The 16614-nt window shown below is 43.2% G+C and overlaps 1 protein-coding gene across 1 annotated transcript in view; it reads left to right on the top strand.

Moving 5' to 3' along the window:
• Nucleotides 1–15295, top strand: part of PLS3 (plastin 3) — a 34864-nt gene extending 19569 nt beyond the window's left edge. The window contains exons 3-16 of the mRNA XM_010565267.1: nucleotides 583–746; nucleotides 3122–3251; nucleotides 3699–3831; nucleotides 5133–5214; nucleotides 5880–6045; nucleotides 7197–7339; nucleotides 8813–8908; nucleotides 9426–9621; nucleotides 10291–10369; nucleotides 11032–11146; nucleotides 11265–11398; nucleotides 12290–12413; nucleotides 13012–13136; nucleotides 13965–15295. Coding sequence (XP_010563569.1) covers nucleotides 583–746; nucleotides 3122–3251; nucleotides 3699–3831; nucleotides 5133–5214; nucleotides 5880–6045; nucleotides 7197–7339; nucleotides 8813–8908; nucleotides 9426–9621; nucleotides 10291–10369; nucleotides 11032–11146; nucleotides 11265–11398; nucleotides 12290–12413; nucleotides 13012–13136; nucleotides 13965–14097 — 1820 coding nt within the window. The 3' untranslated portion in view covers nucleotides 14098–15295. The remainder of the gene's footprint in view (nucleotides 1–582; nucleotides 747–3121; nucleotides 3252–3698; nucleotides 3832–5132; nucleotides 5215–5879; nucleotides 6046–7196; nucleotides 7340–8812; nucleotides 8909–9425; nucleotides 9622–10290; nucleotides 10370–11031; nucleotides 11147–11264; nucleotides 11399–12289; nucleotides 12414–13011; nucleotides 13137–13964) is intronic.
• Nucleotides 15296–16614: the final 1319 nt, after the last annotated feature.

Raw genomic sequence — 16614 nt, 5'->3', positions numbered from 1 at the left:
GCTGGGGGGGTTGGTAGAGAATCCGGGAGTGAAGTTGTGCCCAGGAAGAAGGGAGGGGTGGAGGGAAGGTGTTCTGAGATTTGGTTTTATTTCTCATTACCCTATGCTGGTTGATTGGTAATAAATTGAGTTAATTTTCCCCAAGCTGAGTCTGTTTTGCCCATGACAGTAATTGGTGAGTGATCTCTCCTGTCCTTATCTCGACCCACAAGCTCTTTGTTATATTTTTCTCTCCCCTGTCCAGCTGAGGAGGGGGAGTGATAGAACAGCTTTGGTGGGCACCTGGTGTTCAGCCACGGTCAACCCGCCACAGTGTCTGTGTCCTGCATGGATTTTGCTTTCAGCAAAGATGAGTGCTCTGCGCAATGCGGCCCCAAAACAGGTGTGCTACGATGGGCCATGCTAGGAGATTCCTCCTTACCTCCATGTCTTGTAGACATCCCCAGTGCTCAGGCTGCTCTCCATAAAGCACTTTGGAGCATGGGGGCTGTGGGGCTGTGTTTCTGCTCTGCTGTCCTGGCCTGGGCCTGTCAGGGTACTGGCATGTTTCTAAAACCTTCTCCTGCCCCTTCTCTTCCTCAGACCTCAACAGCAACGGGTTCATCTGCGACTATGAGTTGCATGAGCTCTTCAAGGAAGCCAACCTGCCTCTCCCCGGATACAAAGTGAGAGAGATCATCCAGAAGCTCATGATTGACAGTGACAAGAATAAAGATGGGAAGATTAGTTTTGAAGAGTTTGTCTATGTAAGTGGTATTTCTGAATTTCCAGTAGCCTGGGGGACCCCTTTTAGACAAAGCTAAGGAAGAGGGTAGAAGAGGTTGAACCTGGCTTCTCAGCCACTTACCCTAATCCTAGTTTTCTTTCTACAAACTGATCACTTTTCAAGGACTTGTCATGTAAAAATCACTTCTTTGTACAGATCTCTGCATATGACCAGTCTTTTGTGCTGTCACTGCCAGCCCTTGGATTTGGACAGAGGGGAAACATGTTGGTTTTTAAACAAAAACCAAAAAGAATCCACATGCTTTTCTTATATGAAAACTTTGTTGGAGGCCAAAAGACCATTTCCACATGAGGTGACAACTGGAAAAAAGACTTCCAGTTCTCCACGCTTGCAGTATTGACTGGAAGCTACTCAGTTTTTCCAGGCACATAGATGAATGCTTGTTCTCCCAGTGAAGCAGTATAATTTCCTTTCTCAATTTAATGGGACTACAGGTATTTGCTAAAGATTTGAGAGGGCATTTCAAGACACACTTGGAGACTAGTCCTTGATGCTGATCTAGGAAAATTCAGATCTGTTTGTTGCCTTAAAAGGGAAGAACAGGAGCAAAGAGATAGGAGAAGCTGAAGGATGGGTCTAACCTTCATTTTTTTCTGTAGAAATAGGTCAGAATTTTTTTTTTTTATTTTTACAAAAGCACAGCACTAATTCAGAGATAGTGGTTTGATGTAGATCCCTTCATCCTTTTTACACTCTGATGACTGACTGCTGAAAGAGTAATAAAAGTATTTGCAGTACACTGGGGGAGCTGTTTTCATGTCAACTACTTTTCTTGATATTTGTTAATTTATCTTCACCTTCTGTTCCTTAATTGTTTTCAGACCCTCTGAACTTTTGAGTTCGGAGTCAACTAGTAAGTTGGAGTTTGTTTGCAGTTTGTGAACACTTGCATGCTGGGTGCATGTTTCAGCTGTTGGTTTGAGCTGGTCCATAACTCTAACTTTGCACTAGGAAAGAAGAAATAAATCTTTTCTGTCACATTTGAATGGTACCAATGATCAAGTGAACACGAAATGTCTTACAGGCAACTAAGCTATACAGTAGAAGCAATGGCTAGTTGTAGGATTTTTACAAACAGAACTGTTGCTGTTTTTTAACTCTGAGCACTTTTGCTGGGGTTTATGTCACAAAGGGTGACATGAGCTGACTTGAAGTTGAAGCACATATTTTCAAAGAGGGTGTGCAATACCAGTAATTAGTCCAGCAAATTTTAAAATAAACAAATCTGTATCAAAATCCTTAAGTTTAAAACCAACCAACCAGAAAACCCACAACTTTTCGGCTCTTGAGTCTTCGCTCAGCTCTAGCTGGTCGCTGGGGTGAGCAAAACCTCCGCGTGCCATCAGGAGATGGTTTAACTGCACTGGCATCATCATCTTGACTCTCCACCTCCCCTGTGTTTAAGGGATGGGGAAGGTAAGGCGTGACAGCCAGCAGGCTGGCCCTGCAGTGACACCTCTGCAGCCAGGTGGGCAAGTCCCCTCCTCTCTTTTTAACAGAAGCACTTTGTTCTGCTTTACAGTGCTGTTTCATTGCCTTTTTCTGGTTATGTTTCTGTATATGTTTCATTTGTGTTTTCAGCGTGGTTGAAACTAATTTGGTTAAGTTTTGAGGGAGTTACAGTAGGCTTTCAAGCCATCAAATGTATTTTTTTCTAATAGTTGCTCAGTGCTGTAGGACCTCAGGGCCACTAATAGTAATATACAACCTGCGCAAATGGCACGTGTAATCTTTCTGTGCTAAAGCTTCTCTTCTGCCCTCAAACGCGAGGGTGTTTTGTCAGCCCAAGCCTGCTGTTGGGGAAGGAGGAATCCTTATCTGGAGCGCACGTTGTTACACATTATTGCAGATTTGACTGTTACACACTTAAAAAGAATTGTTTCTTGAGTTGTGGACAAAGTGTTTTGTGTGAACTAAAGTCACAGTCACGTGAGCATCTGGCTTACACAGAAAGGTTAAAATTGCACAACAGCTTCATCAACTTTGGTCCTGCGGAAACTGCTGCATGTGTACCTGCTCTCAGACTGCAAAGGTTTCACTTTTTTTTTTTTTTTCCTGTAGTGTCTTGAAATCTACTTGAGAAGGTAAATGTATGCGAGGTACTTCATGCCTAGTGCTTCTGTTTCAACGGGCACTTGCAGTATGTGTTTGAGAGTGGGACGACTCTCTGCCCACTATCCATGTTAAATTTAATACCACTACACCCTTGATGGGTCCTTCACATTTGCTGATTTTACTACAGGGTTTGCTTTAAAGTCGAGAAGAAATAGCTGCTTCTGTGGTCCTTTCATTTTATGAAGTTTTTCTTGTCTAACAGAGCACTTTAAATTGTAGATTTTCCAAGAGGTGAAAAGCAGTGATATCGCTAAAACATTCAGAAAAGCAATTAACAGGAAGGAAGGAATCTGTGCGATCGGGGGGACCTCGGAGCTCTCCAGTGAGGGGACGCAGCACTCCTACTCAGGTAATGCTCTGCCTTTCAGCTCCTCTCTTGGGTAAGTGGAGGCCGTATGCTAAAAATAGTAGATTTCTACTGCCCTGCCGTGTGCTATGCTTTTGTTTTCTGATAGCTGAATGATCTCACGTCAAGGTGAGAGCAGGACAGAATTAGAGGGTAATGCAAGATTAGCAGTGTGTAGATTTATTGTGTGCTTATTTGTTTTAACTGTGCTTGCTGTTGAAGTCCTTGTGCCACACTTGAATATAATAAAGTTGTTGAGTAATAAGTAACAGGAATATTCTGGTAATTGGAAGTGAAAGTCATATTTCTTTAAACTTGTGTGACTAATAAAATAGTGTGGTAATGATAGTGGGGCTTTTATTTCCCTGGGCTATTGTACACTGATTCTTTTGGGAAAATCTTTGCTATGTTATGAAAAACCTGTATTAAATTTACAATTGGTTATCTTAGAGGAAGAAAAATATGCCTTTGTAAACTGGATAAACAAGGCCCTGGAAAATGATCCCGACTGTAGGCACGTTATTCCAATGAACCCAAATACAGATGACCTGTTCAAAGCTGTGGGAGATGGGATTGTGCTATGGTAAGTCATGATGGCTCCTGAATTAAAAAAAAAAAATTAAAAAAAATCACCAAAATAAATTCCCAAAACTTAGTTAGGGGATTTTTTCATCCTATTCTAGGCTGGTTTTTTTGACTAGTGTGTGTGCATAATGCTTTGACATATAAAAAGGGCCTCAGTCACCCAGGCTTTCATTGTCATTGTGTGATGCTTCAGCTTTGATGCCAACTTCACAAGCTGGTATTTTTGTCTAGTGTTTTTGCTTGGGCTTGAGACTGACTTTGCTGACGGGGAGAAGGTGCCTTGCAGGAGCAGAAGCTGTCCTGGTACAAACTCGGCCTGATGCTAGGTAGCTTGGGGGAAGGCAGATGTGTTAAATAGCCATTTTCTTGGATGTTTAGACAGATGGTAACCTCTGCGGGAATGTTAGCGACCTTATTAATTAACCTGAAAATGGATTTTCTGGGAATCCTCTTGTTGCTTTTGGTAATAGCTGCACAAGTTAGTAACTTATTTTGCTGTGCACTGAAAACAGAAGGCACTCAGGGCTGCTAAACACCAGCCACCTTCTATGTATGGGATTTCTTTTGGTTTTGTGTTTTTGGTTTGTTTTTTAAATGTAAGTGAATTAATATAGCGGAGAACTGGATCAGCCTGGAATTTCAGTCACTCTGTAAATACACAAAAGATGTTTAGTGGGCTGCCCATTGCCTTTCATTTGTTTTCTTTTTTTTTCCTTTAGCTTGCAATTTTTTTGTTTTTTATCACCCCAGTTTCAAGTAAGTCAGGTCTTCAGGTGAAGACTGAACTGAGTAGGAAGTAGCTTATAATGTAAAGTAAAAACTTGCCATGTTTTCTGTTGACTAAAAGTTCATTGCGCTTGTGTGCTCCCCACTGAGCTCTCAAAGTGTTTGTGCTTTTTTGGGGCAGTTTTTTCTTGCCAGCAGTAGTACACCTTTACAATAGGAGGAAGCGTGTTGTCTTACTAGCATCTGCAGTGGATGTCAACAGAGCAGCGAGTCTTCACTAGTTCAGTGACTGTGCTGTGAATAATTCATGTGCTCTTTTTGCTACAGTAGCTGAGATCAGTAGTGGCCAGTAACATGTTTAAGGTTTCAGGCTTAGCTATTAGTTACAAATACATTCTTGATAACGTAAATATTAACTTCTGATTTACACAACCTTGATTTAAAAAAAAAAAATACACAAAACCAAACAGGCAAAAGGAAATGTACTGTGGTGAGTATTGTAACAGTGCATTGAGTTTTATTGAGATTAAATACTAAATGTTGTTCAAATATTATTGTTTTTCCTCCTACCAGCAAAATGATCAATCTTTCTGTTCCGGACACGATTGATGAAAGAGCAATTAACAAGAAGAAACTCACACCGTTCATAATTCAGGTATAATACATTTCTGTATTTTTGCTGAAATTCATATTCAGATAGAATTAATGAAAACAGCACTGTGGCTCGAGGCATTATTGTGGAACTCTGGAAAGGAGTGGGTTTTATTAGCTTGCATTTAATTATTAAAGGCAGTTTTGTACTGTGCATAGTTGACAGTGCTGTGAATACAGTTCAAAAGACAAAAATGCTAACTTAATGACAAAATAGGTAAAATGGCTGAAATGCTGTGCGCACCTGATATTGCTGCGGTGATTATATACAGTGCTGTCTTTTTAAAACAATATGGTTATTGACGTTGTCTATGAATCATTTCATAGTACAACAGGTTGTTTTTGCGAGGATGCCTCTGCGTGTGTGTGCGTATAACTTAACACTTCTCTAGCCTTATTCTTGTTGACACCTCTAGTTGCAACTCAGAGGCTGAAACTAAATACCAGAGGCTGAAATTAAACCCTGGTGCTTAGTTCAGTTCTTATTGATTCAGCCTGCTGCCACCACAGCTCCGTTAAAACTTCATCCGGAGAGTGGCTGGGAGCGTTTCCTCCAAGCTGCTGCTGTTGGAGCAAGGACGAGGGGGAAATCTCCACTTCACTGGTGCTGGATGAAAGGCAAAGCAGCATCTCCCCTGGCTGTGTCTCACTCACCTGTGCTGTTTGCAGGAGAACCTGAACCTGGCGTTGAATTCTGCATCCGCCATCGGGTGTCATGTTGTCAATATTGGTGCAGAGGACTTGAGAGAAGGGAAACCCCACCTGGTCCTTGGGCTTCTTTGGCAGATCATTAAGATTGGCTTGTTTGCCGACATCGAGCTTAGCAGAAATGAAGGTAAGCGAAACTAAGTGATTACTTTTAAAGCATGAACATGGCGTTGCTTGCGCTGTCAGCTCCAGCCCCGTCGCTGCTTCTTCCCTCCCCTCCTCTCTGCTGAAAAGGGGGGTACTTGTCTTCGGGTTCATCAGGGCATGCGCCAAGCTGAGTGCTCTCCAGCCTGTTTATAGCTGTGAAGCAGGTCCAGGCTGGGTGGGTTGTGCCGTCCTAGTAATGTGTGTCGGCCTTGGAGAACTGGCTGAACACAAGTCTGTAAGTCAAGATGCATCTTGGCTCAAGCCTTGTGGTGAGAATGTGTGTGTTGCTTTGTGATGCCTCAGGCTGGGCAGGCTCTCCCGGTGTGCTTTGGCCAAAGGTATGTAATGGTGTTGGGAGGTGGCAAAAGCTGCTTGCATCCTTTTCAGATTATAGTCAACTGCACATCTCCTCAAAAAAAAAAAAGGGGGTTCAGGTCTTTGAGAATATGCTCACAATGACTTGGTTCTCCTAAAATCCTCCTTACTACTGTCAGTGGTGCAGCTGAGCTCTCACTTCCTTCTTAGCAGTGCTTTCCCCTTGTGCTTGCTTGGCCCTGCAAGACAGCCTCCAAAATTTAAAATTTTCAAGTCATTCAAAAAGCTCTGTTATTTGTGCATGGGCTGTCAGAGCACCCAGATGGATGGAGGGGCTTCAGTGTCTTTTATTTAAATAAATTTCTCAATTGTGAAGTGGTAACATTGTTTGGCTTGGATTGAAAATTCATGGCAAGGGAAGCAGCGGCCAGCTGAAAGGGTACTTATTTTGGCTTCTCTGGCTTTTTTTAACAGTGCATATGAAACTGCTTGGAAGCACTTCTTAATTGAGATAAAAGTACATTTACATTTAGCTTACTGTCATCAGCTTAAAAGACTGCACATAAAATCCAGAGAATTTTGTGATACAAAAAAATGGAAAATACTTTTTGCACAGTTTTCTAGATCATTCATACTCTTCTCTGTGTAACAATTAACTCAGGAAGACTCCACTAATACCCAGATTATTTTGACTTAATCAGTAGTTGGTATTGTCCCCCCCTTCTTCCCCTGAAATATTGCTGCAGCTCTAATTCTGGCATGCAGGTTTGGCTCTTGAAAATTCCTTCCTTCCCCTCACAAGTGTTTTTCTTCTAGCACTGGCTGCCTTACTTCGTGATGGTGAAAATCTGGAGGACCTTATGAAACTATCCCCAGAAGAGCTGCTCCTACGATGGGCCAACTTCCACTTGGAAAACGCAGGCTGGCACAAAATCAATAACTTCAGCTCGGATATCAAGGTACTGAGAGCTCTCCTGGCCTGCACGTGCCTGGGAGAAGGTTGGGAGCCAGCCAGGGCCGTGTTTGCATGTGTAGATGAAGCCCTCCATCTGCGGACAGGACCTTGCTTAGCCTTAATACACTGAGTGGGCTTAACAGGGGTTTTATGGATGGTATATTTAAGGTACCGCAGTGCTGTTCTCTCTTGGCATGAGGTTGAGTCCAGTGTTGAACTGTCTGAATGTTTCCTCCAGTGCTAGTGGGATCCTGCTGGAAAGCTGTTTCATGTTTTAATTGAGTAGGAAACTGATATTACTCATGTGTTTTCAGATGTTCTTAATCCATCTTTTTTGATGGAAATAATTTTTCAATGGCATGTAGCTCACTCAGGGTGAAATGCTTAACTGCGTCCCTGGAGAGTGTGACTTCCACACACTCTTGGCAGGTGATGGCATTTAATCCAAAAGGTAATGGGCTGGAGAGAGGAGGGGAAACAAGACCTGTTATTCTTTACACTGGGCTGAGTAGAAATGGGAGCAGGGAGTCTTACAGCTGTTTTTCAGATGTGAGGGGGTGGCTGTCTTCTCTCAGCACTAGTGAGAAATGGAGGATGGTGACTCCTGGTCAGTGTAGGGTTTTTGGACACTGGTTTCAGCAGGTTTCTGGAGTTAATTCACATGGCCAGCAGTTTCAAGGAGGAGAAAGAGGACCGAAGTGGATTCCAGGTTAAAGGACTGTTGGGGTAGAAAAAAAATTTGACAAATGAGGTGCATGGGGAGCTCAGAGCTACCCTGTGTGCGTGCAAGCGTGCACACACACAGTCACTCTTATTTACAACTTCAAAATTACTTACAGCTTTGCTGATAGCTGTTGGCTTGTCTGGTGCAACCCATAGGCTGCCAGGAAATGCCTGAGGTCCTTCTTAGTGCTGAGGACTAAAAGGACTTGTAGTTGATAATTAATTACTGCAGCTATTTGCTCCTCCTGGTTTGTGACCATCCCTGGCCTCTCTCCTTTAAGTTATTCTACCTAATGGGCAGGCACAGGAGAAGACACTCAGACTTCTTATAATCAGCTTTTTGCTTGGACTTTGTCTTTGCTTACCATTCTCATTGTTGCTGTGGCAGTAGGAAGGGCTGCCTTGGGGCGTCTGGTGTGAGGGCCATGGGAGTGAGCAGCACGGGGTCCCTGCCTCCTCCAGCCATCGGAGAGGAGGCTGTGACGCTAGAGCTTGCAGCAAAGGCACCTTTCAAACAGTTAAACCCCATAATTTTAATCTTAAATATTTCTAACCTTTTCTCTTTCTGTTTCCTTTTCTGCTGCCTGGATTTCTGCCATTATGCTCTCTTTTAAGCTTACAGATTTTGGTAATTCAGTAAAGGTACATAAGCCAATTATGCACAGTGACTTGTTAAAGATGAACCTGAAATGAATTGTTACGGTGTATTCACTGTTGTGTGGGAAACCTGAATTTTCTTTTTCATCCATTTCAGGATTCCAGAGCTTATTTCCACCTCCTCAATCAAATTGCACCTAAAGGGCAGAAAGAAGGAGAGCCTCTGATCGATATTAACATGTCGGGTTTCAATGTAAGTATTCAGGCTGTTGTGTCCTCATGCTTTACAATCATGCTGCACCTGTACCCTACAATTGCCCCATGACATTTAGGTAACCTGGTATCTTAATTTCTAGGGCATGTAAAGTGTCAGTGGGCATGTGTGCACCTTGGGTATGTGCTTAAATGAGCGGTTGTTGCAGGCCTGATCACTACCCACCTATTAACATACGTGATTGAGATCAGTTGTGGTTTTGCTCTATTTGGGAGCATGCTGACTTCTGCTTTTGAACCACCAAGTTCAAAAAGCATAAAAGTTGGAAAGCATATAAACTTGGAAAGCACCTTGCTAGGAAAAATACCAAGACAAACCAGGACTATTACATCCAGAGCAGCAGGAATTAGTGTGCATGTTTCATCTCTTTGTTTGATTAGGGACTCATGCTAATGGGTGGAGTTGTGACATTGCCCCAGGTAGCATCAGAAACTTCCCATCTGCTTTGTACCCCGATCTCTTCCATGACAGCTCTTGTCCATTGCATCCCTGGCAGGAAAAGGATGACTTGCGGAGAGCAGAGTACATGCTTCAGCAGGCAGATCGGCTTGGCTGCCGGCAGTTCGTCACGCCAGCTGATGTGGTCAGTGGCAACCCCAAACTGAACCTGGCCTTCGTTGCCAACCTGTTCAACAAGTACCCAGCACTTACCAAGCCTGAAAACCAGGACATCGACTGGACCCTACTAGAAGGTGATGGCCGTATCAGTCACAAAATTAGCAGGAGGGAAATATCTAAAGTAAACACTTGTGTCACAAGAGGCTGTGCCCAGTGGAGGTATCTCCATTGAAGTAACACCTATTATTTGAGGCTTCAGTGCCGCAGTGGTTGTTTACTCATTTGTGGCAGATGAGAAGGGTACTTGACAGCCTGTTCAGCTTTCTGACCCTGATGTGGAGCCTGAGCCTGTAGGAGCACTGCCAGCAGCCTATAAGTCCCCATGCCAGGACTGGAAATTTGGTTTTGCCATTTCCTGCGGCAGGCAGGAGCAGCTCAGTAATGCAATGAGATGTTCATGGAAGCACTAATTCTTGGCAGAACTGGGATTAGGGCTTTGGCTGCCTGGGTCCCAGACAGCAGTTAGCTAATACCCGTGTGAAAGACCTTCCTGCTACTTTTTCTTGTAGAAAGTGCAAAAGTCACGTTCTAAGGCCTGGAGAAATCAAACTGATATCCAAAACTAGATATCAGGGCAACCCTCTTCGTTTGAAAAAAATTATGGCAGAAAAAAAATACCCTTTTTCTACTCGAAAACCTAACTGATAAGCTATGCTGCTCAAAGCTCCCTGCCTTGCAAGGTGGAAAACCCTGCGCAGCTTTGAGCTTGCAGAAGTTGCATGAATCTGTTTTCTCTCATCTAGGAGAGACGCGTGAGGAACGGACCTTCCGCAACTGGATGAACTCCCTTGGTGTGAACCCCCATGTAAATCACCTCTACGGGTAAGCGTTAGACTCTTGGGAGAGACCCAACTAGATCAGACTAGAGATGTGCCCCTATCAGTGTGCTGCTGCCCACAATGCTGAGCAAAGAGCTTGAGAAAGGGTGATGTAGAGAGCGGGAGATGCTCTCTGTACCCTCCCTGCAGTCTGTACCTTAGGGATTTCTGAGGCAGCACTTGGCACACCAGCAATTGGCTTTAAGGGCTGAAGGCAGTTTGTTTATTTTCCTCTGTCTTGTGTAAATTGGTACCCTGAGATCCCAGTACATTTATATATGCTTGAGCAACTGCAGTAGGTGACAAGGAATTTAGTTCCAGTTGCTCTGATTTAAGGGCTTAACTAAAACATCATAGTTAAGAGGCAAGATACTCTGGGTCCCTGTAGTCAGTGGAAAGAGGTGGCTACCTTTGGATTTTATGTAGCAAAATTCTTGCCTGGATCTGTTGATGACTACCATGCTAAAACCTGCTTCAGCTTAGTAGCTAGCTGATATTAAGCATAGAGCATTTCTGCTGCCCTGAAAGCTACAAAATGTTTTGAATTTTTTTCTTTTTAGGGTTGTTGAAATTGCAGCAACCTGTAGAGCAGTAATTATTCATGGTGTGACAAAGAGTGCATTTAAATCTTGAAACATTGGGCTTAATCAATGTTTTCCACTTTAGCGATCTCCAAGATGCACTGGTAATACTACAATTATATGAAAAGATCAAAGTTCCTGTTGACTGGAATAAGGTTAACAAGCCTCCGTACCCTAAGCTTGGAGCAAATATGAAAAAGGTAAGCATTTCAAAAGGCTTTAAAAGAAGCCATGGACACCAAAAATTCCTATTTGAGGCATCCAGTCAAGTGAGTTTATTTGTGAGTGATTTTCCATTTAAATTCTTTTCCTGTGTAGCTAGAAAACTGTAACTACGCTGTAGACTTGGGAAAGCATCCAGCTAAATTCTCCCTGGTTGGCATTGGAGGACAGGATCTGAATGATGGAAACCCAACACTGACACTAGCCTTAGTCTGGCAGTTGATGAGAAGGTAGGACCCATCTCAAACATGTAAAACTTGTGAATGGAGTACAGAGTTTGGTAACTTTTTTGCTGGGAGAGCACTGCAGCAATGGAACAGGTCACCCAGAAAGATTGTAAAACCTCTGTCCTCGGGGGGGTTTCTGAGACACAGCTGGACAAAACTGTGGCAGAGTTGATCCTGCTGCACATAGGAGGCTGGAGCAGAGACCTCCAGAGAATCCGCTGGTGGATCTGTGAACATCCTGCTGACCAGGATCACCTCTATCTCACCTGCTCAAGTCTGGCCCACATGCAGAAACCCTAAGCAAGAACATTTACACAACTTTTATGTTCTAATTTTTAATTGGAAATTGAGAGAGAAGCATTACAGGGCTGCTTTATAACCCCCTTCTGCATAGGAATGGGGGGAAGGAGAAACATAATATCAGATGAAGTTGATCATCCTTTTTCGTATCTATTTCTGAAGAATTCTAAGATGATACAAGTATATAATATATAAGTGTGAAATAGCAGCATGGTAGCTCCTTATTTGGCATTAGAGGTCAGAATGCTAACTCACGAGCTGATCCACACCTTTCAAGTAATGTGTTACCCCTATGGAGAAAATGGTCAAGGGTAAAACAATTTAACAATGTCCTGAACTCAGGCATTTTGTGAACTCATATTAAAGGACTTGAAAGGCTAGAAAGACTAAATGCTTTAACAGAAATCACACTTCAGATAAGATATATGATTCTTTTTTGCTAAACGAGTTTAAAAAAAAACCCAACAAAACCCAAGGTGTGATTATGTGAAGACTTTCCAAGCTGCCATGGGCTCACATTGCATCCTGGCTGCGCGCTCAGCAGGGCTTTGCCCAGACTCTGTGCCTAATCTTGTTCTCTCTGCTGGTTCTCAGGTACACGCTGAATGTCCTTGAGGACCTGGGTGACGGTCAGAAAGCTAATGATGACATTATAGTCAGCTGGGTAAACCAGACCCTGAAAGAAGCTGGCAAGTCCACATCCATCCAGAACTTCAAGGTGCAGGTTCCCCTCTTGCATCCAAAAGGAGAGCGGTGCTCAAAAAGTATTTCCTTGGCTGGAGGAACAGCAGGGTCATCTTAGAAAGGGGTTTAAACAGGACAGTCTGTGCTGGGAACAAAGTGCTTCAAGCTACCAGAAAGGAGACATTTTAGGACCGTCCATGGTGGGGAATAGCAGTGGGGCAAGAGAGCTGATGGGGTAGCAGAGGAGGGGAGGGTGGCTGGGCTCTGGGGCAGAGGTGGAGGCTGAGATGCTGGCAAGCATAGGGGCTGGAGCTGGCAAGTGTTCGTAGGTGAACGTTGTCCCTTGGGGTCTGGTCAGTGGGGCAGACCTGCTGCCTGCACATCAGTTACTGCTTCGTATTTTCAGAGCACCTGCAGTAAATTGGAGTAGTGATCTTGTACTATTACCAAAGGTGAAGCAGCAGTTTGGTTTTTCCTGTGGTCCAGCTGGGAATAATCACTAACACTGCTGCTTTGAAATCGCTTGTTTAAAGCTTGTTTTGTTGCACGTTGCAGAGGAGCTGAGTTGAGGTGAGAAGTATGCTTTAAGGATTAGACATTCATCTTTACTTGTCTGTCCCTGTGTTCTCTAGGACAAGACTATCAGCACAAGCTTGGCAGTTGTGGATTTAATTGATGCTATACAGCCTGGTTGTATCAACTATGACCTTGTAAAGACGGGTCATCTATCAGAAGATGACAAACAAAATAATGCTAAGTAAGTTTGCTATGTCAAAAGCTGTTTTGCATCGAAAGAGTGCACCTTCTATGTGCTGGCCTTAAGCTGCAAGTGTTTTTACTGCAGTTTATTGCTGTGGTTTTCAATCCCTTTTAGACAGGCAGCACTTCTTGAAATCTAATTGCTGTCCTTGCCTGTAACGCTGGAGGGAGTAGTTGGCTGGACTCTCTTGCTTATTGAGAGAAACACAGAACAGCCCAAGCAGTTCTTAGCAATGATATTCTGTTTCTCACCTGTTTGTTCAGGCAGGTGAAGTGCTCAGCCAGTGGCTGAGGGTTTTGAAACTGAGCCCTTGTATATCTCATGTCTTGTTGAATCATCATAGGTTGTCAAGTTTAGAGTATGCCTATTAAAACATGCCTTTGAAATGTGTGTTCTGCGACTATTCCACGGTGGCAGAATGACAGCAAAGTTTCTTGCAGATAATAGCCTCCCTTGATTATTCTTAAAGAGCAGACAGAAGGGGAAATGTAAATGTTAACTGATTAATCCTTGGTTATACATGCTATCTATTAGCCCTAACAAATATTAATTACAATTTTTTTTAACTGTTGGTAAAGTGGGCTTGACATTCAAAGGTCAATTTGCGCATTAAAGGCACTTTCCTCTACTGTGGAAAAGGAATACAGCAAAAAATCAAAAAAACATATATAAAACAAACAGATGTGGTGTGATTGGACTGTTGTACATCTTGAATCTTAATAAAGAGGATAATAAGTGAAATTGTGTTGTATAGGGCAGGAGCTGACTTGTCATTTATTGGTAGCAGTCTCAGTGCTCACCCACTCATCTTTCCATGGTGAATAGGTATGCTGTGTCCATGGCAAGAAGAATTGGTGCCAGAGTTTATGCTCTTCCAGAAGATCTTGTGGAGGTGAAACCGAAGATGGTCATGACCGTGTTTGCCTGCTTGATGGGCAGAGGAATGAAGCGAGTATAAAAGGGTTGATCCATGTAAAGGAAAAAAAAATAACAAAAACCGAAACGCAACAAAAACCCAACCTGCCACCCTGGGTGCATGAGTAGCAGATCAGCTGTGACCACGTTGAAATGCTGTTGGCCTAGGAACTATTGAAGTTCAAAGGACTTTGTTTTGCTTTGCAAGACAAACTCTTATCAAAATTCTCAGGGAGAGGAGTTTTAACCAACAGACGTGCTCTTTTCCCAAAGGAAAGTTTAACTTACCAAGTGCTCATAGAAATGCATTCATAACAGACCTGCATCTTGCAATACTGCTCTGGAGCTGTTTTTCACTCCATTATTTCTCAGATACTTGGTGCGTGTTTTTCTTACCCCTGAGAGCTATAAGGTGGTTGGTATGAGTTGTAATGGAAAAAAAAAAAAGTAATTTCTATCTGCAATCCAGGTTAATTTCTGTCATACAGTCCAAGCATATTCTAGGTTTGACCACTTCCTTAACTTTGCAAATAAAGCTACAGTACAAGTTGGGACCTGCAGGCCAGCTCGCAATGCTAAATGAGAAATGTGTAATTAGGAAGATGGATCTTCCTCTGGTATTCTTTGTACATGGTGCTTTTTTTTATACATCTAACTATTTTGATTACTTTACCAATAAAGCATGGCAGTTTTTTCTCTTGCTGCTTATAAAAAGGTTTTTTTTGTTATTTTGTTTTGGTTTTTTTAAAGTTATACTATATATGAGAATACCACCATCCTTGGACCTCTCGCAGTAATGTATGATATCATGTTGCTGATGGCACGGTTACACCTGAGAATGGAAGTGAATGCATTTTTGTATGCATCTTGGTTCAGTTCTGTGCACCTAGAAAATAATTTTTACAAAAATCTGCATGAAAACTATAACTTTTTTATTTAAAATGCTGTTGGATATAAAACCATACTACATTGTGGGGAGGTTTGTGCAGGGAAGAGGCAAATGTTATAAACAGCAGGGTTCAATAAACTGAGCAGCAAGTGTGCTGGAACATAAAACTATTTTTACAGATAAAAGGAAGCGTTGTCGCCAAAGAAGGAAGATGCTGTATCCATAGGATTTAATATTATCTTGCTTTGGCAAGCTGTTTGCTATATTTTGAGATCGTATTGCTATTCCAAGCTATTCAAAGTGATGTAATATGGTGGCAAAGCATTAGTTGAAATAAAAACATTTAAATACATGCTTCTCTCCTTATTTACACAGACCCAGCATGGCAGGCTGTCCTCAGTTGCTTTTAGCTTTGCTTTGGTTGATGTTTTTGTTTTGCGCCAGATCTGTTGATCTGTCTGTAAGATACCCTAGAATCAGGGTGTGCTTGAGGAGCTCTTGTTTTTTAGAAAGGGCACTGGCAGTGCAGTTATTCTCAACCTGTGTTTTAGCGAAGCTTTGCCTTTGTCGTAGCTTCTGTAAAACCTTGCTCTTGAAGTCTTCTGTGCCCAAAGATGATGTCTGCGGGTGTAGGGGAAGAGCCCCCGTAGGGCAAAACCCAGGAGGAGGAAGCAAAGTTGTTCCCTGTGTCAGGGACTTGCCATCCAGGCTCTTTCCCAGAAACCACAGGTCTGGGGGTATAGTGGCAGCTGACATGAGTCTGGCATGATTTGAGTCTTGGGGGGCTGTGGTGGGAGAGGGGGTGTCCAGCAGCCACTGGCTTTTGGAGGGGGTTGATTTCCCTACTCACTGTGTCCACCAAGTCTGGAACAGGGCTGTGGGTGCTGGAGGGATGTGGTGTTCCCAATGCACCAGTTCCTTCACTCGTGCAGCCCCTGCGTGAGAGCCTGGGTGTCTGGTGAGCTTTGCCAAAACAGTGGCCTGACGGCGCAGAAGTCCCCAGAACCACCAGTGGCTTTCATGAAAATCAAGAAAAATTTGTGTGAGACTGGTGTCATGTAAACAACCTTCTTTGACCTTGACTACATAAACCTGGTCTGGATGTCCCCCTCCTCACCTGTCTGGAATGCTTTTTTTTGTTTTTTTCAGCGGTGAAAACAGGTAGGTGTGTTTTGTGCAAGAGGCATGTTGCAGCTTGTCTGCTGATGGAATGGGGATGAGTTTGTGGATTAACCCAGATTACAGGTTGGTGCCCGGCCTTCTCTTTGGGCATCATCTTGGTCAAACAAGGTGGCACAGCTGCGGGCTTAAGCCACTTCAAAACTCCCACAAGCCAAATGCTTGGAGGAGTGTGGGAGCCCAACTACCAATATGTCATTCCCCATCCCATGCTCCAAACTATCCTCTGGTGTAAAGGTGAGGGAGCTCTGTTCAAGTGCTATGTTGTCAGTGCTCCTGAACCATGTACATGATTGTGTCCTCACTTTTCTTTTTAAAGTGAGGAGAAAAAAAAGAAGAAAAAAAAAAAACCAAGCCCCTCTTACTGTGACCTTGTCCTCCATGAGGCTGCTGCAGAAGCAGATACTGCTGGAAAGAGATTTCTGTTGAAGCAGATGTTACATAGATCATCTGGAGCCCGTGGTAAGAATCGCATGGCTTCCCTTTGTTCCC

This window comes from Haliaeetus leucocephalus, unplaced genomic scaffold, assembly GCF_000737465.1.
Source record: "Haliaeetus leucocephalus isolate CR32 unplaced genomic scaffold, Haliaeetus_leucocephalus-4.0 Scaffold189, whole genome shotgun sequence".
Taxonomy (NCBI): Eukaryota; Metazoa; Chordata; class Aves; order Accipitriformes; family Accipitridae; genus Haliaeetus; species Haliaeetus leucocephalus.
Note: the sequence above shows the minus strand (reverse complement) of the source record. Positions and strands in the feature narration are given on the sequence as shown.